The sequence below is a fragment of the Dryobates pubescens genome, chromosome 1 (genome assembly GCF_014839835.1).
Source record: "Dryobates pubescens isolate bDryPub1 chromosome 1, bDryPub1.pri, whole genome shotgun sequence".
In the NCBI taxonomy this organism is placed as follows: domain Eukaryota; kingdom Metazoa; phylum Chordata; class Aves; order Piciformes; family Picidae; genus Dryobates; species Dryobates pubescens.
The window spans coordinates 4,878,598-4,902,965 of record NC_071612.1 but is presented as its reverse complement, the minus strand read 5'-3'; the positions used below and the strand labels follow the sequence as shown (position 1 = coordinate 4,902,965).

General features: G+C 45.0%; 1 protein-coding gene across 4 annotated transcripts in view; it reads left to right on the top strand.

Annotated features, from left to right (window-relative positions):
• The window catches only part of ARIH2 (ariadne RBR E3 ubiquitin protein ligase 2), a 33,766-nt gene extending 10,328 nt beyond the window's left edge, over nucleotides 1-23,438 (top strand). For 2 of the 4 annotated variants that reach the window (XM_054180549.1, XM_009905920.2), the window contains 13 exons: nucleotides 9,440-9,507; nucleotides 11,198-11,261; nucleotides 13,568-13,715; nucleotides 14,521-14,642; nucleotides 15,484-15,593; nucleotides 16,546-16,663; nucleotides 17,937-17,987; nucleotides 18,089-18,110; nucleotides 19,657-19,808; nucleotides 20,880-21,023; nucleotides 21,381-21,449; nucleotides 22,369-22,452; nucleotides 22,895-23,438. In XM_054180549.1, the coding sequence (XP_054036524.1) occupies nucleotides 9,440-9,507; nucleotides 11,198-11,261; nucleotides 13,568-13,715; nucleotides 14,521-14,642; nucleotides 15,484-15,593; nucleotides 16,546-16,663; nucleotides 17,937-17,987; nucleotides 18,089-18,110; nucleotides 19,657-19,808; nucleotides 20,880-21,023; nucleotides 21,381-21,449; nucleotides 22,369-22,452; nucleotides 22,895-22,966 (1,224 nt within the window). In that variant the 3' untranslated portion in view covers nucleotides 22,967-23,438. Of the gene's footprint in view, nucleotides 1-5,614; nucleotides 5,674-9,439; nucleotides 9,508-11,197; nucleotides 11,262-13,567; nucleotides 13,716-14,520; nucleotides 14,643-15,483; nucleotides 15,594-16,545; nucleotides 16,664-17,936; nucleotides 17,988-18,088; nucleotides 18,111-19,656; nucleotides 19,809-20,879; nucleotides 21,024-21,380; nucleotides 21,450-22,368; nucleotides 22,453-22,894 lie in introns of those variants that run through there. The other 2 variants (XM_054180574.1, XM_054180567.1) reach the window with 2 other exon arrangements.
• The last annotated feature ends 930 nt before the right edge of the window (nucleotides 23,439-24,368 follow it).

Here is a 24,368-nt window from a genome sequence, read left to right as displayed (position 1 = left end):
AGAAATGGTAGGTAATAAGCTAATAAGAAGCTAATAACTAATAAGTTATAGTTACTATAACTTGTTGGAAATGGTAGGTAATAAGCTAATAAGTAGCTAAGAAGCTAATAACTAATAAGTTATAGTTACTATAAGTTATTAGAAATGGTAGTTCCTGATAGGCGAGTTTGACTTCTCTTGGTGCTGTTTGGCAGTGATAGCACACCATTTCAAAGTACCAGGAGACCCTAGATTACTTAGGACATGCAGGCTTATATCTTTATCATCTTCTGTGCTTTAATATCAAGCCAACATCACGTGGGACACCCAGTCTGACGGAAGCCTTAGGAGCACACACGTTTGAGCCTTGCCATGGTGCTTTACCTGCTTTTTGTTCCCAAGTGGAAACATCCTGGAAGATCTATACAACAATGATGTTGTTGCCTAAGAGAATACATAGAATACATAGAATAAACCAGGTTGGAAGAGACCTTCAAGATCATCGCGTCCAACCCATCAACCAATCCAACACCGCCCAAACAACTAACCCACGGCACCAAGCACCCCATCAAGTCTTCTCCTGAAAACCTCCAGTGATGGCGACTCCACCACCTCCCCAGGCAGCCCATTCCAATGGGCAATCACTCTTTCTGTATAGAACTTTTTTCTAACATCCAGCCTGAACCTCCCCTGGCGCAGCCTGAGACTGTGTCCTCTTGTTCTGGTACTGCTTGCCTGGGAGAAGAGACCAACATCGTCTGTCTACAACCTCCCTTCAGGTAGTTGTAGAGAGTAATAAGGTCACCCCTGAGTCTCCTCTTCTCCAGGCTAAGCAACCCCAGCTCTCTCAGCCTCTCCTCGTAGGGCTTATGTTCCAAACCCCTCACCAACTTTGTTGCTCTTCTCTGGACTCGTTCCAGCAAGTCAACCTCCTTCCTAAACTGAGGGGCCCAGAACTGGACACAGTACTCGAGGTGTGGCCTAACCAGTGCAGTGTACAGGGGCAGAATGACCTCCCTGCTCCTGCTGGCCACACTGTTCCTGATGCAGGCCAGAATGCCATTGGCCCTCTTAGCTGCCTGGGCACACTGCAGGCTCATGTTCAGTCTACCGTCGACTAGCACCCCCAGGTCCCTCTCAGCCTGGCTGCTCTCCAGCCACTCTGACCCCAGTCTGTAGCTCTGCATGGGGTTGCTGTGGCCAATGTGCAGAACCCGGCACTTGGATGTGTTAAATCTCATGCCGTTGGACTCTGCCCATCTGCCCAGCCTGTCGAGGTCCCTCTGCAGAGCCTCTCTACCCTCCAGCAGATCAACTCCTGCCCCCAGCTTGGTGTCGTCAGCAAATTTACTGATGATGGACTCGATGCCCTCGTCCAGATCATCAATAAAGATGTTAAAGAGCATGGGGCCCAGTACTGATCCCTGGGGCACACCACTGGTGACTGGCTGCCAGCTGGATGTGGCACCATTCACCACCACTCTCTGGGCTCGGCCCTCCAGCCAGTTCCTAATCCATCGCAGTGTGCTCCCATCCAAGCCATGGATGTCATGATGCCACCACGAAGCTGTCCAGAGCTGTTTTCACTGTGTGTTTTATTTTGGCTTCTAAAGCTCTTTTTTTTTTTTTCCTGTTAAAAAAAAACCCCATAGACTTCTGGGCAGCAAGATAAGGAGAGCTGGCTGGGGAGCCTGGGCCTTGCAACCTTGTGACAACTTCATGAAGTCATCTGAGGGGAGAAATGGGTTTTGTTATTTCCTTCCCAGGACTGGCAAAATTCTCCTCTTGGTTGGAAAAATGAGCTCCAAATGCGAAGGCTGAATGTAGCCCACACGATTCTCTGTGATTCACGCCTTAAGTGTATCCTACAGCCAGCATGACTGCAGCGAGCAGAAAAATCTGTTCACAGCTGTCGATGAGTATGATCTTGGTGGGAGGTAGAGGCAGGCCCCAAGTCTGCCAGAACAGGCCTTCAGCATTTCATGTTACCAACGTGCAGCTGGACAGCGGGATCCCCTCAGTTCAGGAAGGAGGTTGACTTGCTGGAATGAGTCCAGAGAAGAGCAACGAAGTTGGTGAGGGGTTTGGAACGTAAGCCCTACGAGGAGAGGCTGAGGGAGCTGGGGTTGCTTAGCCTGGAGAAGAGGAGACTCAGGGGTGACCTTATTGCCCTCTACAACTACCTGAAGGGAGGTTGTAGACAGACAGATGTTAGTCTCTTCTCCCAGGCGGCCAGTACCAGGACAAGAGGACACAGTCTCAGGCTGCGCCAGGGGAGGTTCAGGCTAGATGTTAGGAAAAAGTTCTATACAGAAAGAGTGATTGCACATTGGAATGGGCTGCCTGGGGAGGTGGTGGAGTCGCCATCACTGGAGGTTTTCAGGAGAAGACTTGATGGGGTGCTTGGTGCTGTGGGTTAGTTGTTTGGGTGGTGTTGGATTGGTTGATGGGTTGGACACGATCTTGAAGGTCCCTTCCAACCTGGTTTATTCTATGTATTCTATGTATCACGGGAGCGGTGCGGAGCAGCCGACGCGCGTTGCCACATCTGTGTGCTGCGCCTGTTGAGGATGGTGCCGCGGAAATGAGTGATGTTGTGTACTGTGAACAGCTGTATCACAAAGCTTATCTTCATTCTCTTCATCTTCTTAGAACAAAAGAAAAACACTCTTAGAAGCTGGAACTGTCAAGGAAAGAGATGTGTTATTTGGGACTGAGCAGGGATTACTTGCTGCAAGCTTACCTGAGCCCTGTGCTCTGCATGTGTGTGCTGCTGTGGCTGTGCACACACACTGGCGTTTTCCGGTTGGGTGCCTTATCTCCTGAGCCACTGGTCATGATTCTGTGGATTCAGGTTATTACCTGCCTACCACTTGCTTCCTGAGTGTCTTCTGCATCCTCCTTTCTATCAACCAGAAGGAATTGTCCACTTCTGGCTTTTGTTGGATAAGCTCCTAGGCAGGATCTGAGCCAAGTGCAGCAGTGGGTTGTGTTGCTGGGAGTTTTGGCAGTGCAGGGGGGACACAGTGCAGCATGCACTGGGCACTGGTGCTCTCAGACACCGTGTTGTGTTAGGAAGAATAGCTGCAGTGAGTACAGCTGGGGAATCTCCTATCAATCTTGTGTGTGCCATCTTTCAGCTTTATTGCTGCATTTCTTTCGCTCTAAATCTTTCAGAGAAGGAATCTCGTAGCTATTTTGTGATAATGCCTTCTGGCATGCCATCTTGCTTAAGTCTTTCTTTTTTATATATAATTTAGTTCTGAATCTCCTCAGGAAGAATAGCCTAACAGCTTGAGAAATACGTATGTTGAGATTCCCTCGCTGAGTCCTACTGATCCTGTTTGTTGGCAGCTTGCAGCTGGAATTGTTGCTGTCCTGTGTAGGAGAGCTGGTGGATTAAAGCAGCGTGGAAGTGCAGAGAAGGAGTTAGAATTTAACCCAAGGTCCCCTTTCTTCAGTATGTGGCCAACTAGGTTGTGCACTGATGGCTTCACCAGCGGTGTGTATAACACCAGCAGTATTTGTCATTCCCAAACTGCACTCTGCCTCCTAAATATGCTTCTACATTTGCAGGCTGACACCAGGTCTCTGCATGCCAGAGGGTGAATGACGGGATACAGATTAAAGCCTTGTGATAAAGCAGAGCTCCTGCAGTGCTGTTTGTCAAGACCTTTCCATGATACCAAGACTGCAGACTCTAAATTGCATTTTTTCCCCGCCCTCCCCCTGTGCAGCCTGCAATCTGTAGTTAGGAGAGGGGCTGACCTGTCAGACAAATTGTAAACAATACTGGGAGGGAGACCTGGAAGTGGAGGGGTCACTTTTTTTTAAGCTCCATGGAACCCAGGGCAAAAAAAAAACCAACACCAAAAAACCAGGGTGTCTGATTTTGTGGTCAATTTTGTCTGTTTTTCATAAGAAGCAAAAATAATTTGAGTTCAGTTTTGAAAACAGCTTCTAATGCTCAGAAGCCTGTAACAGATATGGAGGTCTTTGCTGCAAAACTTGAAACACTTGGGGTGTTTTGTGGCAGGTGGTGTTAATCGTGGCTCAAGCCTCTGCAAGCTCAGGAGTGTTTGACCAGGGCTGCATGTCGGAAGTCTGCTTAAAAGAGAGGTACAACAAAGCAAAGGAGAACATGTGATCCAAAAAAAGCTTTTTGGTTGCCTTTTTATGTCTTCTTAATTCCTAATATATTTTTTTCTTCACTTCATTTCCCTCAGTACCCTTAAGTAAAACATCTCTGAAGGTGGTTTTTTTTTTTCTTCAGCAAAATTATTCAACGCAAATGATGGTTTCTTTCTAAGGTGTTGCTCTTCTCTACCACCAACTCAGTTCACTCTCTGCTTTGCCCATAGCTGCTCACCAGCAGCAGCAATTTCAGAGGTGTTTTTACTGTTGTGAAGAATTTGAAAGTGTGTCTTCAGAAATTTTGGTGCAACACACAAAGCAATGCTTTTCTGAGTTCATCCTTTCCTTCTAGAACTAAGTAAAACTGTTCATGGACTAAAAGAAAGGCTTCTCAAGATTAATCCTATTTGCTTAAATCTATTTGTATAAAACCCTTTGATTAAGGGAGAGACAAGAAATGGAAGCTGCATTTCTTTATGCCTGGTTGGTGTTCATCTCGGCCAGACATTTCAGTGCAACCCTGATCTAACAGGGACTGTCAGCTTGCTGCAAAGCCATGGGATGTTGGCTCCAACTAAATCATACCATCTCCAACTCATTCTCGGTTGAATCTCCTTGAGTATCATATGATGACTCTTGGTTTTAAATTCCTGATACCATATCTCTGCAGAAGGTGATGATTGAAACATACCTCCAAAAAAATAGGCCATCCCTTGGAGAAAAGTGAACTGAACCCATGAGATAGGCATGCAACATAAATATGCATGAGCAATTTCTGTAGAATGTAAGCTCTACTAAAGATGGTGGGGTTTGAGCTTTTAGGAAAGATTTCTGTTTGAATTAGCAACTGTCAGAGTGGCAAGGTTGAAAAGATTTTCTGCTGCAGGGAGATGAAACTTCCAACTCTTCAAACAACTTAGCTTATCTAGGGAAGCAAATTGAGATGCAGTTGTTTTAGAGCTCTTTAAACCCAGCAAGGCACCTGCAGAGCTTCTTTGCAAATTCTTTTGATATTGTTTTGTCCTAAAGAGTGCCAGACTCTCTCTCACATTTCAGAAGTGTGAGAATTTTGCTTATCTTGGAGTGTAAAGAACTCAGGAGATAACTTCTTTTTTTCCCTTCTATCTCCATTTATCTTGCTCTCTTCCAGAACATGAACAGATGTGTGTTTAATGTGATGGCATTACTTCTGTGTTCTACTTTCAGAATCTAATTTTGTCCAGCCCTGTGTAAATATTTCAGACTTCTTTTACAACTCCTGTAAAGTCTTACACAGAGCAGCTTGCCCTTGGCATCCTTCCTGTGTGCACTGACACTGTGCCCCTTCCCCAGTGCAGCGATAAACATTAGCGTTTGGTGCCTGTTTCTGGCAGTCGGCAGCCTTCTGTCGCTGGCAAGTCAGAGTTGAGCTGGTGGAGGTTTGGAAGAGGCTTCTGAGGTGACCAAATTCCTGGTTTAGGGTGAAGCTGGAAATTGCAGGTTGGATGAGAATCTTCTCCCTTCAGCTTTGTTGTCCTGTTGTGAAGAAAGAAGCCAGGCCTTCGGTGAGAAATTTTCCAGGTTTGAATTTGGACTGAGCTGATCTTTGGTCTTAAAGTTTGAAGGTGATGGTGAGAAGATGGAGAAACATGAAGGAGGGAAAGAAAGAGCAGTTTTTTGCATGGCTTTCATTTTCTAAACTTTAATAAATTGAAGCACAGCTAGAAGAGCTCTGGAGAAGTCAGGTGATGCAGAAACATTGGCATAATTCATCACTTTAAGACAGAAGCTAAAGTAGAAGTGCAACACCTAGACTATGCATTTACTTCTGCACTGTGGTCTGTAGAAGTACTTTAATGAATTGATCTGCTACCAGCAAGGCACCCAATCGCTTTTGGGTGTTAGTATTCTGAAGTAGGAGAACAGGAAAGTTTCAACAAAGCTGACAGTTTTCAAAGGCTTATTTTTTTTTTCCCCTTGTCTGAGACAAAGCTGTATTGTTCCTGGATAACATGAGATTCTTGATAAGGGATTGAATCATAACTCTTTCTGACATGTTGTATAAGCTTGAGATCTTTCACTGTGTGAAACTTCCAGCCGTCCAGGAAATGTTGCATAGGACACTGTGCGTGAAGAGCTACCAAGGCTGCTGTGAGGCAGCAGTGGGTGCTTATGGACCAGGCATCAGTGTCTTCTAACAGTTCAGCCAGCAGTATCTGCTTCTGTACAGTGCTTCTCCAGCCCTGCAAGGTCATGAATTGGGTGCATAGGGATCAGACTTCAGACTGCAGTATTTTTCTGTGCTCAGCTTTTTTTGGCTTATGCTTGCAAAGAAAACCCTTCACTTGTTCCGGGGTGCTGTTGTGGGAGAACGGGCTGGCTTGGTGCAATCATTCACTCAATGTGAACCTACAGTCACTGAGGAAGCTGGGGAGTGCTCCTAGTCAATAGAAGCAGGCTTTTTGTTAAACACTTGTTTTTCTTCCCATGCTTGTTTTCTTGAACTTCTCCAGTAGTGCTGGTCCCTGATGGTATTCACATTTGCCTTGCTGTTGGTGAGCAGAATGACTGTAGTGTGGTGAGACTCCACTCAATAGATATTGTCTCAGCTTCATCAGTTATCTGCTCCTCTCCCATCCCTCTTTCTTACAGTTTGAATGCTGTCTAACATGTAAGAACTACTACTTCCATGCCACAGTCTGCTAACTGGGGGTACATTGCTGCTACTGACTGACTTAAGGGCTTCTTTTGTGCAAGATCATATGCACACTGTTTAGGTAGTATCAGAGACATACCTCCAGTATGTTATATCAGTACTTTGTTTCAGGGCTTTTATGAAAGTGGACTCATGTCATGAACCTAGCTTTATGAATTGGAAATGTTTTCATTTTGGGTGCTTTTGTGAAGAAAGTAATAAAATTAGCACTCCAGCTGATACAATTAGTGTTCCATGTGGAGCAAAACAGAAATGGTCACAAAAGCTGGGTCATTTTCTGGACCTGTTAATCAGTCATTTTTCTGGAGCATTAATTCTATGTTTTGCCTGACAATTAATTTGACTCAAAAACATTTGAGTCTGTTGCATTTATAGCTATTCTGTTAGGTGACTTACAGTTCAAAAATGTGCATACTGGTATTTGTATTTCTCTCTCTGTGCATCTTCATGTCTTGAATGCAGTTGGTTCCTCTTCTGGGTACAAGTAACTTCAAGAAGTCCATGGATACATGGTGCTGCAATGGATGCTACACCTCAGGCTCTGAAAATCCAGCTGAAGAATACTCATTTTCATGTGTTACAGATGAAGTTCCCATTTAAATCTGGTGTGGTTTTGTTGTTTTGGGGTTTATTTGTCAGGTTCATAGTTCTTTCCTACTGCTACTGAGAAATAATTTCGTTACTGTTGGAGAATGATTCATTAGCATCTGGTTTGCATTTTCAGGAAGCCAGTCTTGCAGAGACCTCATTCCTGATTCTTGCTTGTTTTGAAAACCTGAAATACAGATATCTTCCTTCTACAAGCAAGTCAGAGGTGTCTTTCTGGGTCTGCCAGGCTAAGGGCTTAAGACCGCGACCCATCTGAGGCTGGCGGCAGCACTTCACCCGTACGGACTGCAGCAGACTGCGTGTGTTGTCAGCAGCAGCCATGTGCCATGCTCCATCTGATTGCTGGCTTCTGTGCTGGGAGGGAGGGCTGCCTGGGCAGCCTTTGTTTTCTGAGGGTTACATCGCTGGTACAGTCGAGGAAGATGACAAACCAGCTCATACACAGCATGAGCTAGTGCTTCACTTCTTCTAGAAAAAGGATTATCTGAACACTGAAAATTATTCTTTTATTGCTGAGATTTCCTACTGGTCAGAAAAGTGGAAAATCAGAAAGTAGAGGTGGGTAAGTCAAGTAAAAACCCCCAGCTGCATTGTGAGCCAACCATCTAATGCTGACAAATGCCAATGCAGGACTAGGACAGTATCATGTGGCAGGAATAGGTCACTTATGTTGTGAAACTCCACCTCTTCAGGGGGTGCATTTAGAGTAATGAATATGCTTTCCCTAGGTGTGCAGAGCCTGTTTTGTAGAAGCAGTGACTGTTGCTTGTTTTTCCTTCCAGACTTGTGTTGAGGGTGCTGGGTGTCTGTATTACCAGTAGATCTATTACCTGTGATTCACCTGTAGAAGATTCAAGAAGGTTTATGGCTTTTCAGCTGATGATTGAGACTGACAGCTTCTCTAGGGGGGGGGGGGGAAAGAGCGTTTCCTGCAACTAGGGTGGAAGGAGTTGTGTTTTATGTATGGGTAGTAGAGAGTGAGGTGCTGTGGTGGTAAGTTGTCTTGGAGTATGGGAGATAGAACTTTTTAATGTCAGAAGAGTGTTTGAATGCAGCATATATGGACCACTGGGTTTGCCTGGATGCTTCCTAGCACAGAGAGGAGTGAGGACTTGTGAGCCTTCTGCATGCCCCTGGAAGAGGTGTCTTGTTTGCAGGAGACCTGCTTTATTTGATCTCCATGGGCCTGATAAAGGCATGAAGAGGTCAAGAAACAGGTTGAAGATCCAGCAGCTCAGCAGATGCCTATGGTCTTGATGGGAATGAGCCTTTTTTTGGTAGCAGACCAGTCTGTTTTCTTCTGAACTAAACTAATGAACCAAAGGAGAACTCGTTTGCTTGTGTCCTTGTAAAATGACTTTAAATGTATTCTAGAGGGCACTCAGGCTAGCACAGACTGTGAGAGGGCTTGCTAGGGGTCCACATAACGCAAGCAATTCTGGATGGACATAGTTCCTGCCACAGTCGCTTTCCATCTTTCTATTCCAGTCCAGTGTACAACTTCCTTCTCTATAGTGAAGGCTGGGAGAGAATGTTTTGGTTTCCCCCACTACCCTTTTGCTGTCACAGGATGTCTGCCTTTGCAGCTTGTTACTGCTGCTTCAGCTCAGTAAGTGGTATCTGTCTACCCTGCAGTTCCCAATTTGCATACTTATTGAGGACCCTGATCCGGGTCTGATCTGGGCCTCTCAAGTGGCAGTCAGAGTCAACGATGGGTGTGGGATTTCTGCGAGCAGTTAACCTAATCCAGTGGATTCTTGATTCCTTCCTCTCTGTGCTGTTGTGACTGTCTGAGTCAGTTTGTGTACGTCCATGCTTCATTCCAACCTGTGGATTGCAGATGCACCAGCTGTGAGCATTGTCTAGTATTTAAATAAGTGGGAACTGAGCCTCACTGGGATATTGTACTGAGTTTGTACAACTTGGTGGTCTTATGAGAAGATCATAGTCCTAAGTCATAGGTGTGGCCTCAAAATATGCCTAACTTGACTTCTTCTTTTTTTATTTTTATTTTCCACCTAGGTATCACATGCTGTTGCAAAGCTAGTATTAGTTAGTTTCCACTGGCAAATCTCAGAGATTTTGGAAAGGTAAGTGTAAATAGTCTTGCCTCTTCTGTACTTAGTGCTTTTCTCCCTTGCTTCGCAGGAGAGCTTAGGGTGGTCCATAGGTGTCTTTTTGACAGGCACTTTTGAACCTGAAGGCAAGCCACACAAGACCTCCCAAGGAGCAGAGGAAAACCAGTTTTGTTGAGGCTGCATTGCCTGCAAGGAATTTATAACCAAGGACAGGGTAGTGGTGGTTAATGTCTTTTGAGGAATTGTTGTCATGCCAGGAGCCCCACAGATGCATTTAGCTTAAACTTTGAGATAACATCGAGAGTGCTGCATCTCTCTGTGTTTATTTTTACATATTTGAAGTTAACCCTGCTGTTCTGTTTTGGACATCTCAGCCCTAGATCATAAAGGAGCACTGAACCTGTGCTGATGTATTCTTTAGTAGTTCGTTCAGCTTGAAGGTTTTGCTCTTCCCGAACAGAAGCGATGGGGTTTGTCCAAGCTGATGAGCATTTGGAAAGCAGGAGATGGTATGAGAGAACTGAGAAGTGCAACCCCTTTATTGCTTGCTCAATGTCACTGTAATGAAGTCCTCCAACTGATTTCAAAGGGAGGGTTCGGGCTCTGCCCAAACACGTACAGGAAGTGTGTCAGGAGGCACTGCTGTCTGGCAGCCCCTTCAGAAAATACTGGCTTGGAACTGAACATTGTCTGAAAATAGAGAGCATATCAGTCTGACTCATTCTGCCATGCCATTTTTGGCCCTGTAGCCAGGAACTTCATTCAGGGAACGTATGGGAAATGCATCTCATGCATGGATATCGTTGCAGCATCTTTGCTAACTGGATTGTTGGTTACCATGCATGCTGTGAAAGCTTTTCTCTGGGGAACATGGAGAGTGAGATTCCTGCATAGCAGCTCAGGGCGATTCTGCAGGTTAACTAATGAGATTCAAACAAGAGGAAGTTTGAGAGAAGATTTGTCTCTGAAGCCATGACTTCACAAGCTGTTCTGCAGATGATCTAGTCCACAAACTTCTACCTTGGTACAAAGTGGCATTATGAAATGAAAGTTCCCTGGTACAACTCAAAAGTGCTAGTGGGAAGGGAGGCTTTACAGCAGGATCGCAGCAGTGGTGCTGCTATTTCTGAATTCATTGGGATACAAACATTTCTCTGCAATGAAAATCACAAACTGCAAAGCGTGTTTAAGGCATTCTAGACAGCTGTCTGTCAGCAGCCTAAGGGGTGATAATCTGTCACAGAGTAAATACTCTAACTAGATAATAGACTGGAATCAAAGTAAGACCTAACCAGGATAGCTTGATTTACAAGGGAATAGGAGACAGTCAGGAGCCTCACTGGAGTGTGTTATTATGGGCAGTGGCTAGCAGTGTGGATGGAAAATTTTAGCTTCACATTTTTTTCAGGGGAAGGGAGAGAGTTGTAGCAAAATATTAAAGGAGTGTGGGGAAAATGTTGATCCATTAGTGGGAGAAGGATTGTTCCTGTTTCTGATTTTGGAGGAACTGTCGTGAAGCTTTGTTGATGAGAGCTCAGCTCACTATTGTGAAGGAGCCTCACACGGGACACGTTTCCACTTTCCTTGTTGAAACCTGCTCTGCCATTTGCACAGTCTGTTACTTATTCAGGTGAGAAGGATCAATTTAACAAAGCAAATGTATTCAGAAATTGATTTGCTCATTCTTCAATTGCCTTTTCAGGCACAAGTCTAATGCTGCCCAATTGCTGGTAGAAGCACGAGTTCAGCCCACCTCATCCAAACATGTAAGTATGTTAACTATTTTGGTCTGTTCTCTTGGCAGACATCTCTGACCCACCTCATTGGAGGATTGCATTACTAATGGCATAGTCTGTTCCATGTTAACCCTTTGTCAGCTCAGGTCCACACCCTGACTCGTTGCTGGGTTTGCTTTTTAAAGGAGAATGCATTCAGTAGATGTCTAACATTTACATAGAAGCTCCTGTGTTCAGTGTTGAGGAATTATCTGCCTCAAGAAAATCAAACTCATTTTTTTGGCATGAGTGATGGTACACAGTGGGGGGAGCAGAGTGCATGGGCTTGGCTACCTCTTCCAATTTTGCTGCCTCTGTAAAAGACACTCAGGGGAAGCTCTGGCTGCACAGAGTGTGCAGAGCTTGTCTGTGGCTAGAACAGAGCGGGTTTTAATTCTTATTTTTATTTCTGGGGAGCCTGTTTGCTGCACTGCTCTGCTCAGGGATGCTTTAGCCCCATCTCCCAGTGGTGTTGCTACTGAGCCGGTCAGCAGTGATATTTGAACCAACAGCTGCCTGTGTTTTTTAGTCAGCGCTACACAGTTCCACAGGTCTTTAGAGGCCTGTCTGTTCTTTTTTAAACTCCCCTTAAATAGAAACTTCCTGTTGCATGTTTACAGGCTTCATTCACAATGGGTGCCTTAGTACAATCCAGTTACCCCAGGAAGACATTGCCATGTGCCAGATTTTGAGTGATAAAATATTACATCTGAGAAACACTCTTTGGGTTGGGGGGAGGGGAGGGTTTAAAAGCCTGTTCTGGCATCTGAGTGAAAATCCTAAAACAGCTGACAGGAGTAAGCTTCATGGACTCAAAATAAATTATCTGCCTAGAGTCCAGAAAAAGCATCTTTGTTATACCTGCACATTTGTCCATGTGTTTTGAGATTTGTCTGAATCGTCTGTCAGCTGCCACTTAAGTACTCCCTGCTGCAATGGTAATTTCATTTGGGGAAGAGAGGTATTAGAGTTCAAAGGCTGCTTTAAGTCTTGACAAACTTGATTTGGTAGGCAGTTCATGACAGCTTGTTTTGTATGTGAAAGGGCATGTTGTGGTGTTCTTTGGCTCATCATGCAGAGTGATGATATTTAGGGCCAGACACTGAATGTCTGTTAGAACAACTCACCCTTGCAGGAAGAAGCTATAGTGGTGAGCTCAGAGGGACAGCTTGTGAAGGTTTAAGGTAGTGTGCTTGCTGTTCAAGTGGAGCAGTTGATCTAGGCAATCAGTGCAGTTGCAGACTTGGTGAATCTTATTCTGGTCTGTAAGTGAGGCCATTTAGAACAAAGTCTCATTATTTCTGTTTTCATGTGGTCATGCTATAAAACAAGCTCTGCTGGTCATGTGGCTGCATATCATGCTGCTGCTCCTCTGTGTCTCCGGAATGCAGAGCTAGGCGTGGAAACTGACAGCTGCCTCCAACGAGCTTCCCAGAGTAGCAAAGGTTTAGGTAGATGAAAAGTGATTATATGACTTATCTGTGAAGGTAGAAATAGGAACATAAAATCCTTCTAACAGGTTGCAGAGCCCTGGTTTTGATGGTTCTGTGCTAGACCTAGTTCTTCAGGTCCCAAGGGTGAGTAAAGATGTTTTGAAGGCTAGATCTGTTGTTTAGGGATTAGCTCTGCAGTGTCCAAGGGGACATCTAGGCTGCTTCCCAGTGGTTGGTGAAGCAATAGCAGAATTATGCCTAACTTGAAACAAACCCTTCAGTCCTCTCTAGCTGAAGGGATGATGCTGGCTTATCCAAGTGTAGCATAGGCAGAAGATAAAAGAGAGATGAGGTGATGGTCTATGAATGCTCTTTCCTCTCTGCATAAATACTCTACATGCTGCACCTTCAGTTGCCACTCCTTTTAGCCAGCCATTGTCCAGTAAAAGGGCACTTCTAAGCCTGCTTCCAGCTATAGCTACTCTCCAGGGCCAGTGGAACAGTGGTAGAATCTGACCCAGCTAACAAAGAACATCAGTAAATTCAGAGAAGGACTGACACAATTATGTATTTCCTTGTGTTTCAAACAAGGAGTCAGTGAGAACCAGAAAAGTGAAGGTGAGTTCTGCGTAGCACTAGGTTAGAGACAGGAACTGTTCAGTGAGTTTCAGTCTGTCGTGCTCTGTCAGATTAAAGAGGCTCCTGACAAGGGCTGAGTGTTGGGGCAGTGCAGCACCTCAACACAGCAGCTGCTTATGAGCCAGTTCTGGCCTGGAGCTTAGCCCAGGTGCCTGTAGATGAGGTGAGAATACTCTGGAAGAGCTGGGATGCTTTCACTGTAATGCTGCTTTGTCTTTCTCCCAGGCAATGGTACATTCCTCCCATCACTGCGCAGTGTGCATGCAGTTTGTCCGGAAGGAGAACTTGCTCTCCCTGGCTTGTCAGCACCAGTTCTGCCGCAGCTGCTGGGAGCAGCATTGTACAGTGCTCGTCAAGGATGGTGTTGGAGTCGGTGAGTTCAAGGCAGATATGGTACTGGACCCGTTTGCCACGTTGCCTGTTCTGACATTGACTGGGTGAATTGGTCTAAAACATCGCAGTAAGGAGAAAATGGAGCAGGGAGTGAGTATTTGTGACAAACTTCAACAGTGCACTTGAGTCTGTGGTTATTGTTGGTATGTACCACCAGGAGAGCTCTACTTCAGCCTAACAAAATGTACAAGTCCATAGATCCATTCTAGTATGCGATGTTCCAATCCTCTGCCATGGGCAAGGACTAGATGATCCTTAAGGTCCCTTCCAACCCTAACAATTCTATGATTTGCTGCTTTTCTCCCCTCATGATCTCAAAAGCTTGACTGTAGTAAGTTAGAAGCTGCAAATCTGCTGCAATTTGAGTTGCATTTCTCATGGTGTTGCACTACCCCTGGACTGTTTGTGGATGCAAACATCTGTTCCCTTTGTGTTAGGCAGAAGCCAGGAGTTGCCAGAGTTGCTTTGGGGTTTTTCCTAGTCTCTCTTACGCTGGCATGGCAGTAACACACAATTTTCTGCTTCAAGATCTGATCTTGTGAATACTGGTTGAAGCACTTACTGGTCCTGGATGCTCATGCTCTGTCATCTTTTGGTGAAGACAGTTGGGCTTCAGCTTTTCAGCAGCCCTGATAGACTAGTTTCACAGTTGTGCCACTCCTGCCACAATAACAGATGGCACCTAGGAAACTGTGTTGAATGCTCTCTGTGCATTCATTCCTTAGTATAAGTAGCATTCCTTGGTATAAGTTGCACTGGGCTAAAATGTTGCTTCCTTTTCTCAGGGGTCTCCTGTATGGCTCAGGACTGCCTACTTCGGACACCAGAAGACTTTGTGTTTCCATTGCTGCCTAGTGAAGAGCTGAAAGACAAATACAGGCGCTACCTCTTCAGGGACTATGTTGAGGTATTGGTCTTTTCAGTTTTAAACACCCTGGGTCAATTCACTAATTTCACTTGCAGAAATTTTGTTTGAAGTGTCCTAATCAAAGATGCAAAACTGTATCTGATAAACATGATGTGGCTGCTCCTGCAGCCTCACTGGCAAAAGGCTCTAGCAGGTTGCCAAAGTAAATTTGGCTGTAACGTCACCCGGTAAATCCTTGGCTGGTGCCTCAGAACGCTGCAGCTGAGAACTTCAAGCATCAGCCTGAGTTTTAAAGCCCCCATAGCTCTTGCACAGATACTTTGGATTCTGAAAAGTAAGTCCCTTGTCTTGGTGTGGTCCCACTGGATTGGCTTGTTCAATAACATTCTATGTGATTTCTTTGAAATTGAAGCAGCAGTTGTTAAGGTTAAATGTGCAATATTAATCTGGTAACTGGGAACAGACTGAGAACACTCAAGAAGCACCGAAGCAGTATGAAGGTGATGTCACCTCTGCTTAGTAAGCAACCCTTTGGGAAGGAGCCACAGGAAAACAGCTGAATATGTGCTAGAGGATGAGAGGATGAGGAAAGAGCTCAGATGCAGTAAAATCGTGCAGTGTCTTTGGTGGTTCTTACAGTTGTGGATCTGCAGCCCTCCATTTGAATTCCCTGTTCTAGAGAAACTGTAATACTTTCTTTTCCAATCTCTTCCAATGAGGAAGAGATTTTATCCGTTCTGTTAGCCAAGGCCTGGTGACAGTTTTCGCTCTCTTTGAATAAGAAATAACTGACTTCTGGCGGGGAGAGGAGCGGCTCAACTTGAATAGAAAATGCTCTTCTGCACCCGCTGCTGATCTTACCATCTTGGTGTGTTCACAGAGCCATTATCAGCTGCAGCTGTGTCCTGGTGCAGACTGTCCCATGGTGATACAGGTACAAGAGCCAAAAGCCCGGCGAGTGCAGTGCAATCGTTGCAATGAGGTCTTCTGGTAAGAAACAGAGAAGGTTAAACATCGCAAGGAAAGTGTGTGCTGTCCTCAGAGCGACTCTGTTTGCTTGCCAGCAGGTTCAGTGTGTGGAGACATCTCAAATGCTTTGCTGGAGTTGTTTGTAATTTGAGTTAGCTTGAGTAATTGGACACTTGGGGTCTGACTTTCGCAGGTGGTCAGCCGTCCCCTTGCTCCCTAAACTCCTTGGGAGCTGGGTGTTCTGACATCCAGGGCTTGAGTAAACAAGAAGTTCTCATCTTTTGGCCAAGTTACAAATTTTGATACAGTCATAGTGACTGCTAGATATTCTGGTAATGGTTGTGGAGGCCTCCCTGCTATCTGCTGGTATTGAATTTTTAAGTTTATTACAAGTATTTGGCTTCCAGTGTGTCTGGTGTATTTGGAGGCTCATGCAGGAATACATTTCTGCTGAATAGGAGCACTAATATTCTGTGTCTGACTCCAGATGTGTATGGCACCAAAGGAAAAAGATGGCTTGCAGGACTGCTTTCTGCTCCTGGGTCTTCTCCAGAATCACTGCTGATGAGAATGTCTGTAGAGCACAATGCAACTGGTTTACAAAGCCAGCTTGCCAGTATCTCCATGCAAATGGCCCTTACTCACTTGGGACTGGTCAGGTCACGCTAATGCAGATGCCTGGTACCTACCACAGGAGTCAAACTACTTTAAAGCCACTGGTCTGCCCCAGGCCTCTGCAGACACAGGTAGAGTGAAGGGCTGAGATGTGTCAGTCCTCAGAGATGGGATGTATCAAGGGTGGGAATTTACTGGAGTTCAGTTTTGGTCTTCATACTCTGGTAATGCACAAGTGCATTTGCGTTTCTTACTCTCACCTGGCCTCCCAGATTCTGGTGATCAGACAAACCTCAATTGTTGAGTCACTTCCTTGGAAATCCATGACTTTTCTTCTCTTTTTTCCTCCCCTCTTAAGCTTTAAATGTCGGCAGATGTACCACGCACCCACAGACTGTGCTACCATTCGGAAATGGCTCACCAAGTGTGCAGATGACTCCGAAACAGCCAACTACATCAGTGCTCACACTAAAGATGTAAGGACCAGCACCTGCACCTTTTTTCCTTGTCCTCTAGCTCTGCCTGGGAAGCAAGATACAGTGCTATATGTACATTGTGTCCAGCTGCTCTCCTGCTGTAAGGACCTCATGGTCCTTATTCCAGACCTGGTGTGAATGCGTTTGGCAGCCAGAAGTGCTGTCCTCCCACTGGCACAAGAATTGTGGCTACTAGAAATGATCAGTGGAGCCATATTTAAAATGGAAGGAGGGAGTATAGTAAGTGCAGAGTCAGTACCAAATAAGGCACTAGTAGTGGTTAAACCTGAGCAACTGTGTGGAATGCTGTTAACTGGAAGGTGAGGGAGATGAGGCTTGATTTGGCAGGGACAGCAAAATAGGGTAGATGAAGTGTGTAAACTAGGCACTAAAATACTTCTAGTAGATGCAGAGCCAAGAAATAGTATTAAATATTGTGTACTGTAGTCTTAACCTGTAGATTTGTCTTTTAAAGTTATGCTAGCTTCATCCTCCAGATTAGCTATCTGCTGATTTGAACTTCTAATGTCTTTTAGGGGGTTTGTGGCATTTTTTTTCTGTCATAACAAATGACAATTGTGACAGTGTTAACATAGGCCAGAGAACTTAAATTCCCTTCTTCCCCTGGAGAAGGTGTCAGCATGTGATGGTGTTGTTTCTGCTATGCTCTTTTGTAGAAATAAGGCTCTGTTATGTTGAGCATGGTCCTGGCATTAAAATTTACAGAGCAGCAAAACTCACTTTCTCTTTTGCTCCTGTGCAACCCAAAAAATGTCACTGGCCTTGACACTCCAGAACATCGCTGGAGCAAAGAGGAGTGCGGCTTTCAATGTGTTCACCCAGATTCAGTGCAGCTAGCTAAGTTGTCATCTATTAGGGGCTGCAGAAGGCAGGATATAATGCTGATTATCTTGTAGTCTTAAGTAGCTGTGGAAGCTACTGTCGTGTGTGAACTGATTATGTCCCTATGCCTGAGCAACTGCTAAACAATAACTCAGTGGGACCTTCTGTTTTTCAAGGAGTAACAACAGCAAATTTCTTTCCTTGAGCAAGCAGTGCAGTGCTGCAGTGTAACTTCCCTAGCTTTGCCATCCTGCCTCCTTCTAAGGGGAGCTGTTGGGAATGGGTGGGAGGCAGGGTCTAACTATGTTATTAGTTTCTCATACGCATATGCAAAGAAGAAAAAAGGAGGGGAATAATCATGCAAGTGCTGTCATTCTCCAGCAGGCTGCTAGAGACAGAATGGATCTAACAAATGCTTCTGTTTCTGCAGTGTCCCAAGTGCAATATCTGTATTGAAAAGAATGGAGGCTGCAATCACATGGTGAGCAATTCCCTGAACACATCAGACCTTTCTTGTTCTAAGCAGAAGATTTTCTTCTCCCACTTTCCACTAACCAGTGTCTCCTGTCTCTTCTTTTTCAGCAATGCTCCAAATGCAAACATGGTAAGTAGGATCTGGGAGCAGTTTTCTCTGCAGTGTTTGTTAGTGGTGATGTTCTCAGTGCTCTTTTTTTGTTGTTCTTTTTTTATTGTGTGTGTGATATGAAGACAAATTGCAAACATTGATTATTTTTTTTTATCCCCCCTTCCCCCCCCAGTAAAAGGTGAATATAAGGATATTAATTGCAAACTTATGTCTGACAGCTTTATTTCTTTTTCACTGGCTATGATCTCAGCTGAGCTCTGATTCAGTGCTGCTTTGGCTCCCTCTCCCTGCCATGTCCATTTTATAGAGAACTCTCCATCTCTGCCATAATATTAACAGTGAAATCCATCTCAGAGAAGAGTCTTAAATGCTTTCCATGTAATTGCATTTGTCATCAGCTGAAAATGCTAGCAGAACTGAACCATTTACTCAGATCAGCTTAAGACCTTCTGCTCAGTGATGGAAATAATGAGCTTCAACCCAGATGAAACCGCAGGAGCTCTGAATTGTTCTGTGTAACATTATCTGTTGGACTTCTCAGTCCACCCTTGTGCAGTTAGCAGCCTGAGTGTCTTTGGCCTATTGTGTGGTTCTGCAAAATGACAGCCTGTTCTTGCACTCACCTTTTCATGGCAAAATTAATTTCTGTTGCCTTGGAGCTGGACAGTTTGTATTCAGCCCTCTAAGTTAAGTGTGGCTTCTAGGAAGTATAATAATATCAGAACCTTATTTGGAAGATGATTAAAGATTGCTGTCCTCTCTCATTTCCTTTGCTTTGGGGCCCTCAGCAGCACTGGAGGTGCTTTGAAGGAGCTCTGTGAGAAGGGTGAGCAGGCAAGTGCCAAGGTACCATGGTGACTAGCACTCAAGGTGAACTCTGGGAGTACAAATTTCGGTCTCTTACTATTAGTAACACAGAAGCGATTCCTGTTGTAGCAGCTTGATCTCCATCTTTCTCCTTCCCAGCAGAATACTCACAGCCTCACTCTGAAACTGGGAAGCTGCCACATGGGTTTTGCTATTGCTGCTTTTCTTCTGCTTTCTTCCCAGTTCAGTGGCTCCTCACCTGAAGTGTCATAAACCACTGATCTCTGAGGTTATCTGGGTAGTTCCCTCCTTGAGAGAACTGAGGACAGACGTTCTTTTGCTTGACTTACTTCACTTGTGGATTTTACTGTATTCTATTCAGCTAGAGGTCTGCACGGGGCAGTGTGCCAGTGGTGGGGAGGATGCAACTCACAAATAAGACTGCAGCCTGCCTCTTCTTCAGTCTAGAGTGGGAGCCTGTGCAGAGCACAGGTACAGTTCTGCCTGTTGGTCCTAGTGTGCAGGATGCAGCACTTCAGGATTTACTTCCCCTAGTTGCGTGGGAGGCTATAAATGAAAATCCTAAAGCCAGGCTGGTATTTTTGCCTCCCTATTGTGTTCCATTATGCAAGATGACACAAAATGTCTGTTTCTTGGCTTAGCAGAAATACCCGTGTCTCCTGAAGCTTTTCATTCTCTTGAGTTTTGGGGGCTTTTTTCCTGTGCCTCACAGTGGGTTTTTCACTGTTTTCTGCAGACTTCTGCTGGATGTGTCTGGGAGACTGGAAGACTCACGGCAGCGAGTACTACGAATGCAGTCGGTACAAAGAGAATCCTGATATTGTAAACCAGAGTCAGCAAGCACAGGCCAGGGAGGCCCTTAAGAAGTACTTGTTCTATTTTGAGAGGGTAGGAGACATCTCCTTGGCCAGAGCTGCTGTAGCCTTTTAATGCTCCCTGCCTGGTGCAAAGGTCATTGCCAGCAATCTCCGTGCAAGAAACCCCCCCAGAGAATCTGTGCAGAATTTTCAGGCCTCGTTGTTTTGCACTCAGTCCCACCCTATGAGTCCCATTCAACTCAGTAATGTCATACCCAAAGCAAATCATACTAACTCCTGTATTCTCTTGTGCTAGAGAATTACCTGTGCCACTGTAGTATTACCTGTGTGCCATTGAAGCATTATCCTGCAGGCTGAGTGCTGCTGCAGTAGATAGATATTGCTCCAATCATTTCCTTCCAGGACTGGGGACCTTCAGTTCCTCGTGGTATGTCTTTATAGACACAAAATCAGTATAAACTCTGCCATGTTCAAAGCTCCATTGCCTACAGCAAAGTTTTCATGAAGTTTCATGTAATCACATTTCTAGAAGTTGCAGTCAGAGCATCTCTGTCCACACAGCAGGCTCGATGCAGCTGGCCGTACAGGGCAATTCTAGAGCAGCACCTCTAGAAAAGAACATGGTAAAGGTTAAATGCTGCTGCATTTCAGTTCCCCTAATATAAAGAGTTTATTCTTCACACCATGAGCCAAGTTCTGTGGTAAAACAAATGTGTTCATTCCTGGCTCTCCAGACCAACAGGCTTTGGGAAGTGACCGTGTTTACAGTGCACACATGGATGTTGGAGTTCGCTGAGCTCATGTGAAATGCTAAACTCTTGACCTTTCTATAGAAATCCCTTAAGCAGGGGAATCACCTTTACTTTCCATCTTGTTAGACACAAGGTCATTGTGCAACCAGAGGGCATTCCCACTCAGAAGCTGGGTTTGCTCCCTGCTCTTTGCTGTTGTCAGTCTGTTATATACAGCCTCCACCACTTGCTGCTGGAGGTGCTGCCTTGCTCTTCTTTCCCACAGCATGTCTTGCCTTGCTGGACTCCTGCCCCGCTTCAATTTCTGCTTGCTAGAGCTTGTGCTTTTACAGCAGCAGTACTCTCATCTCATGCTATGTCTTCTTTTCCTGTCTCCCTGCCCCTTGCAGTGGGAGAATCACAATAAAAGCCTACAGCTGGAGGCACAGACGTACCAGCGAATCCAGGAGAAAATCCAAGAGAGAGTTATGAACAACTTGGGAACGTGGATAGACTGGCAATACCTACAAAATGCTGCAAAACTACTTGCAAAGGTGGGTAGCTATGTCTTGTTTGGCACAGAGAAGAGACTACACACCAGAGTGCTAAATTCACACCACCAAATGAGAAAGGGAACTTAGGGGTTGTGGGTATGTGGGACAGTACTTCTGATCTAGGGATGTAAGCTAGTCAAAAATCATCTGGAAATAACCTCTGTGAAGTTACACTTTAGCCAGACAATTTCTTCCAAGGAAGGTATAGATAATTCCACCATTAAGTGTCCATTCATCATTGACAGAAGGTAGCTTCTTAGCCTGTAGTCACCAGATGAATGTGATTCTGCTGCCTTCCAACTCTGAGATTCTTGTCCTTTTTATTCCTCCCCCCCTCTTCTTTCCACTCCCCAACAGTGTCGTTACACCCTGCAGTACACATATCCATATGCCTACTACATGGAGTCTGGCCCCAGAAAGAAACTGGTAAGGCATTTTGATCTTGATTTTCTTCTGATAGCTTTTTGGGTGTAGCTGGCAGCATACTAGGTTGAATTCCAAAGCTTGGCACTGTCTGAAATACTAGTTTTAGGTAAGGACAGGACAGACAATGGGTGGGTTTGCACCTTTCCTCCTCAGTTTGAACTGACCAGCAGCTCAGTTCTCTGATGCATTACATTGCCTTTCCAGGGCACTTCACTGCACTTCCACTAATGAGCAGTTTATTCAATGTTTTGAGGCTGGAAGTGTACATTTGCTCCTTGGTAAGGCTTATCACAATGCTGTGGGCCATATTTCATGTGGACAGATGCTGGAAGATAGCTTTCCCAGCCTTGAATCAGGATGTCTCTTCAGTTTTTATTCCTGCTGTAAGTTTCTTGTTGGCTTGGTGCATCCCACTGGCTGAACATGTCCAAAAATAGCCCTGAATTCACTGAAGAGATTGGTTCTTTGACTCAGTTGTCCAGTAAAACCTGTTATCCAGTCTTTCACCTTAGCATTATATGTATTCTCTGAGGCTGTGGACAGATACTCTCTTCTGGATCTGACTGTGCCAGTGGAACAAGTTGCTCCTCCCAGCAGTGGTTAACAATCCCTCTGCTCTGCGTGCAGAGCTGCTCACGAGAGCATTTCCTGTCCTATTTATGGCAAAATGAGCTGAGTTAGATGTTTGTTACTTAGAGTGGTTTCGGGGTTGATTGAGGGATGCAGACTGGGGAGTGCATACACAAGAAACTCCTGGAAGGGGAGTGATGCTGTCTAGCTGAAGGTGGAAGCACAGACCTGCTCTGCCAGCACAGCTGTCAGCAGAACACATTTTTCTGTACTTGAAGTGTAGTGTGTAGTATTAAGCTGCTCCACTGAACTCGTTTCTTGTTGCTGTCTCTAATTTTTCTCTTTGTAGTTTGAATACCAACAAGCCCAGCTGGAAGCTGAAATTGAAAATCTCTCATGGAAGGTGGAGCGAGCAGACAGCTATGACAGAGGGGTGAGTGCTCTGTTTGCTTGAGCCTGATGGCCAGGTTTTGTTTATTGGGCTTGGTGCTTCCGCAGGAGCACTAAGACAGCCAGGTGAATGTTCTGAGAAACTAGATCCAGAAAGTCACCTTTAGCCAGCAGATGTTATAGAGGTGGAGTGTTCACTGTCTTTTGGGAGAGGGCTGCAGTGAGTCTTGCAAGGCTCTGGAGTATGCAGCATGTAGCCCTCTGGTGAAGAGCAGATTCCTGAAGTGTGTAGCTTCTTAGACAGAGCAGGAGCCACGTAACTGCAGAGGGAGCTCCTGTCAAAAGGAAAAGTATCTGCAATCTTGTGATCCAGAATGCATGTGAAGGTTGATGCTTCTCAGGTTGGAGCTTAGCTTCTCCCTGAAGATAATGAGCTCTTCTCTGGGGGAGTTCATGCTAACAGTTTCTACCTTCTGTTTTACCAGGACTTAGAGAATCAGATGCACATAGCAGAGCAGAGACGGAGGACCCTGCTGAAAGACTTCCATGACACATAAGACAAGGAAGGAGTGACAAAGTGCAGGGGTGAGAGCAGTGAGTGAAGTGATGGCAGCTTCACCAGGATAAGCAGGCACTGCCTCTGGGAGAACACGGCCAAGGACAAAGCCACCCCTCCCCTTGCAAGTCAGACACATGCAAACATCACATCTTAGTCAAGTTTGTTCTCTTATCTTTCTGTTTCTGTTTCTGCCAGGCTAGAGGCCAGAGTTCAGATTGGCATATTTCCTGGGATATTTCCCTCCTGCCCTTGATGGTTGCAGAAAGGGAGGGAGTTTTTCTCTGAATGGCTGTTCATAGTATTAGATCATGACAATTTATGTAATTTTCAACGGTTGTACAATTATCCAAACAAACCTTAGAATAACACACAACCCTTTTTAAAAATAAATTGGCAGTGGAGTGTTTTTCCTTAATCTGCTTGTAAATTTAATGGGCTTTTTTTCCCCCCCCTCCCTCTCCCTTCCTCTGACCCCAAAAAAAAAATCCTCCTGGGCGCTGAAGGGAGGTTACAAAATATCTCAGCTGCATTTCCAGATGCTCCTTTAACCGGGGCATTGTAGCAGCGGTATTGCATGAGGAGAGTGGCTGGTGTTAAAGAGTGGCTGCTGCTGTGTCTGACCCCACGGTACCAGCAGCAGCCATGACTTAAGATGATTACCTGTGACATCTCTTTTCTTTTAAGTCAGCTGTGCAAAATCCTGCTACACAAACAAAAGCAAACAGAGGAATTGTAGGGGAGAGACCAGTTTACTACTGGGGGATATACTTTGAGTCAGGTCAGATTCTGCATTTGATAAATTTTAGGTCTTCCATGTAGATTTTTATTTTTTTTTTTTGCTTTACTAGTTTTTGTTGGGAGGGTGTTGTATTGCCAAAGTGAGTGATGAGGAAATAGTAGCACACAGTTGTTAAGCAGGGCTTGGGGCTTTTGGAGATTGAAACAATCCGCGTTGTAACAGTGCCATGCAGCCTGGTAAAGATTATTTGTGCCTGCTGGGTGACATGGCTGAGAAGATTTGATCCCATTTGTCAAGGTGGGGCTAAACACTGCTACGTTGTGAGGAGAAACTCTTTATGTACAACACACTCCCTGGCACATGTTGGCAATGTGAACGGGCACTTGAATACAAGTGCACTGCTTGTGCAGAGCCTGCACCAAGCCAGGCAGAAAATAAACTAGCAAAATTAATTTATTTGTATATTAGTATTGATACTGGTGGGAACTTATCAGAAAAACTGATTGTTAGGAGCATGTGGAGCTTTTTTTATTAACATTCTTTTTTCTAATGTAAAATATACACTAAAATAAAAAAAATATGAAAACCTAGTTCATCTTAGTAGGGGCTAACATGGAAAGGGTCACTTCAGTGCTGATGTTTGCCTGTCTGCTAGAGGAAG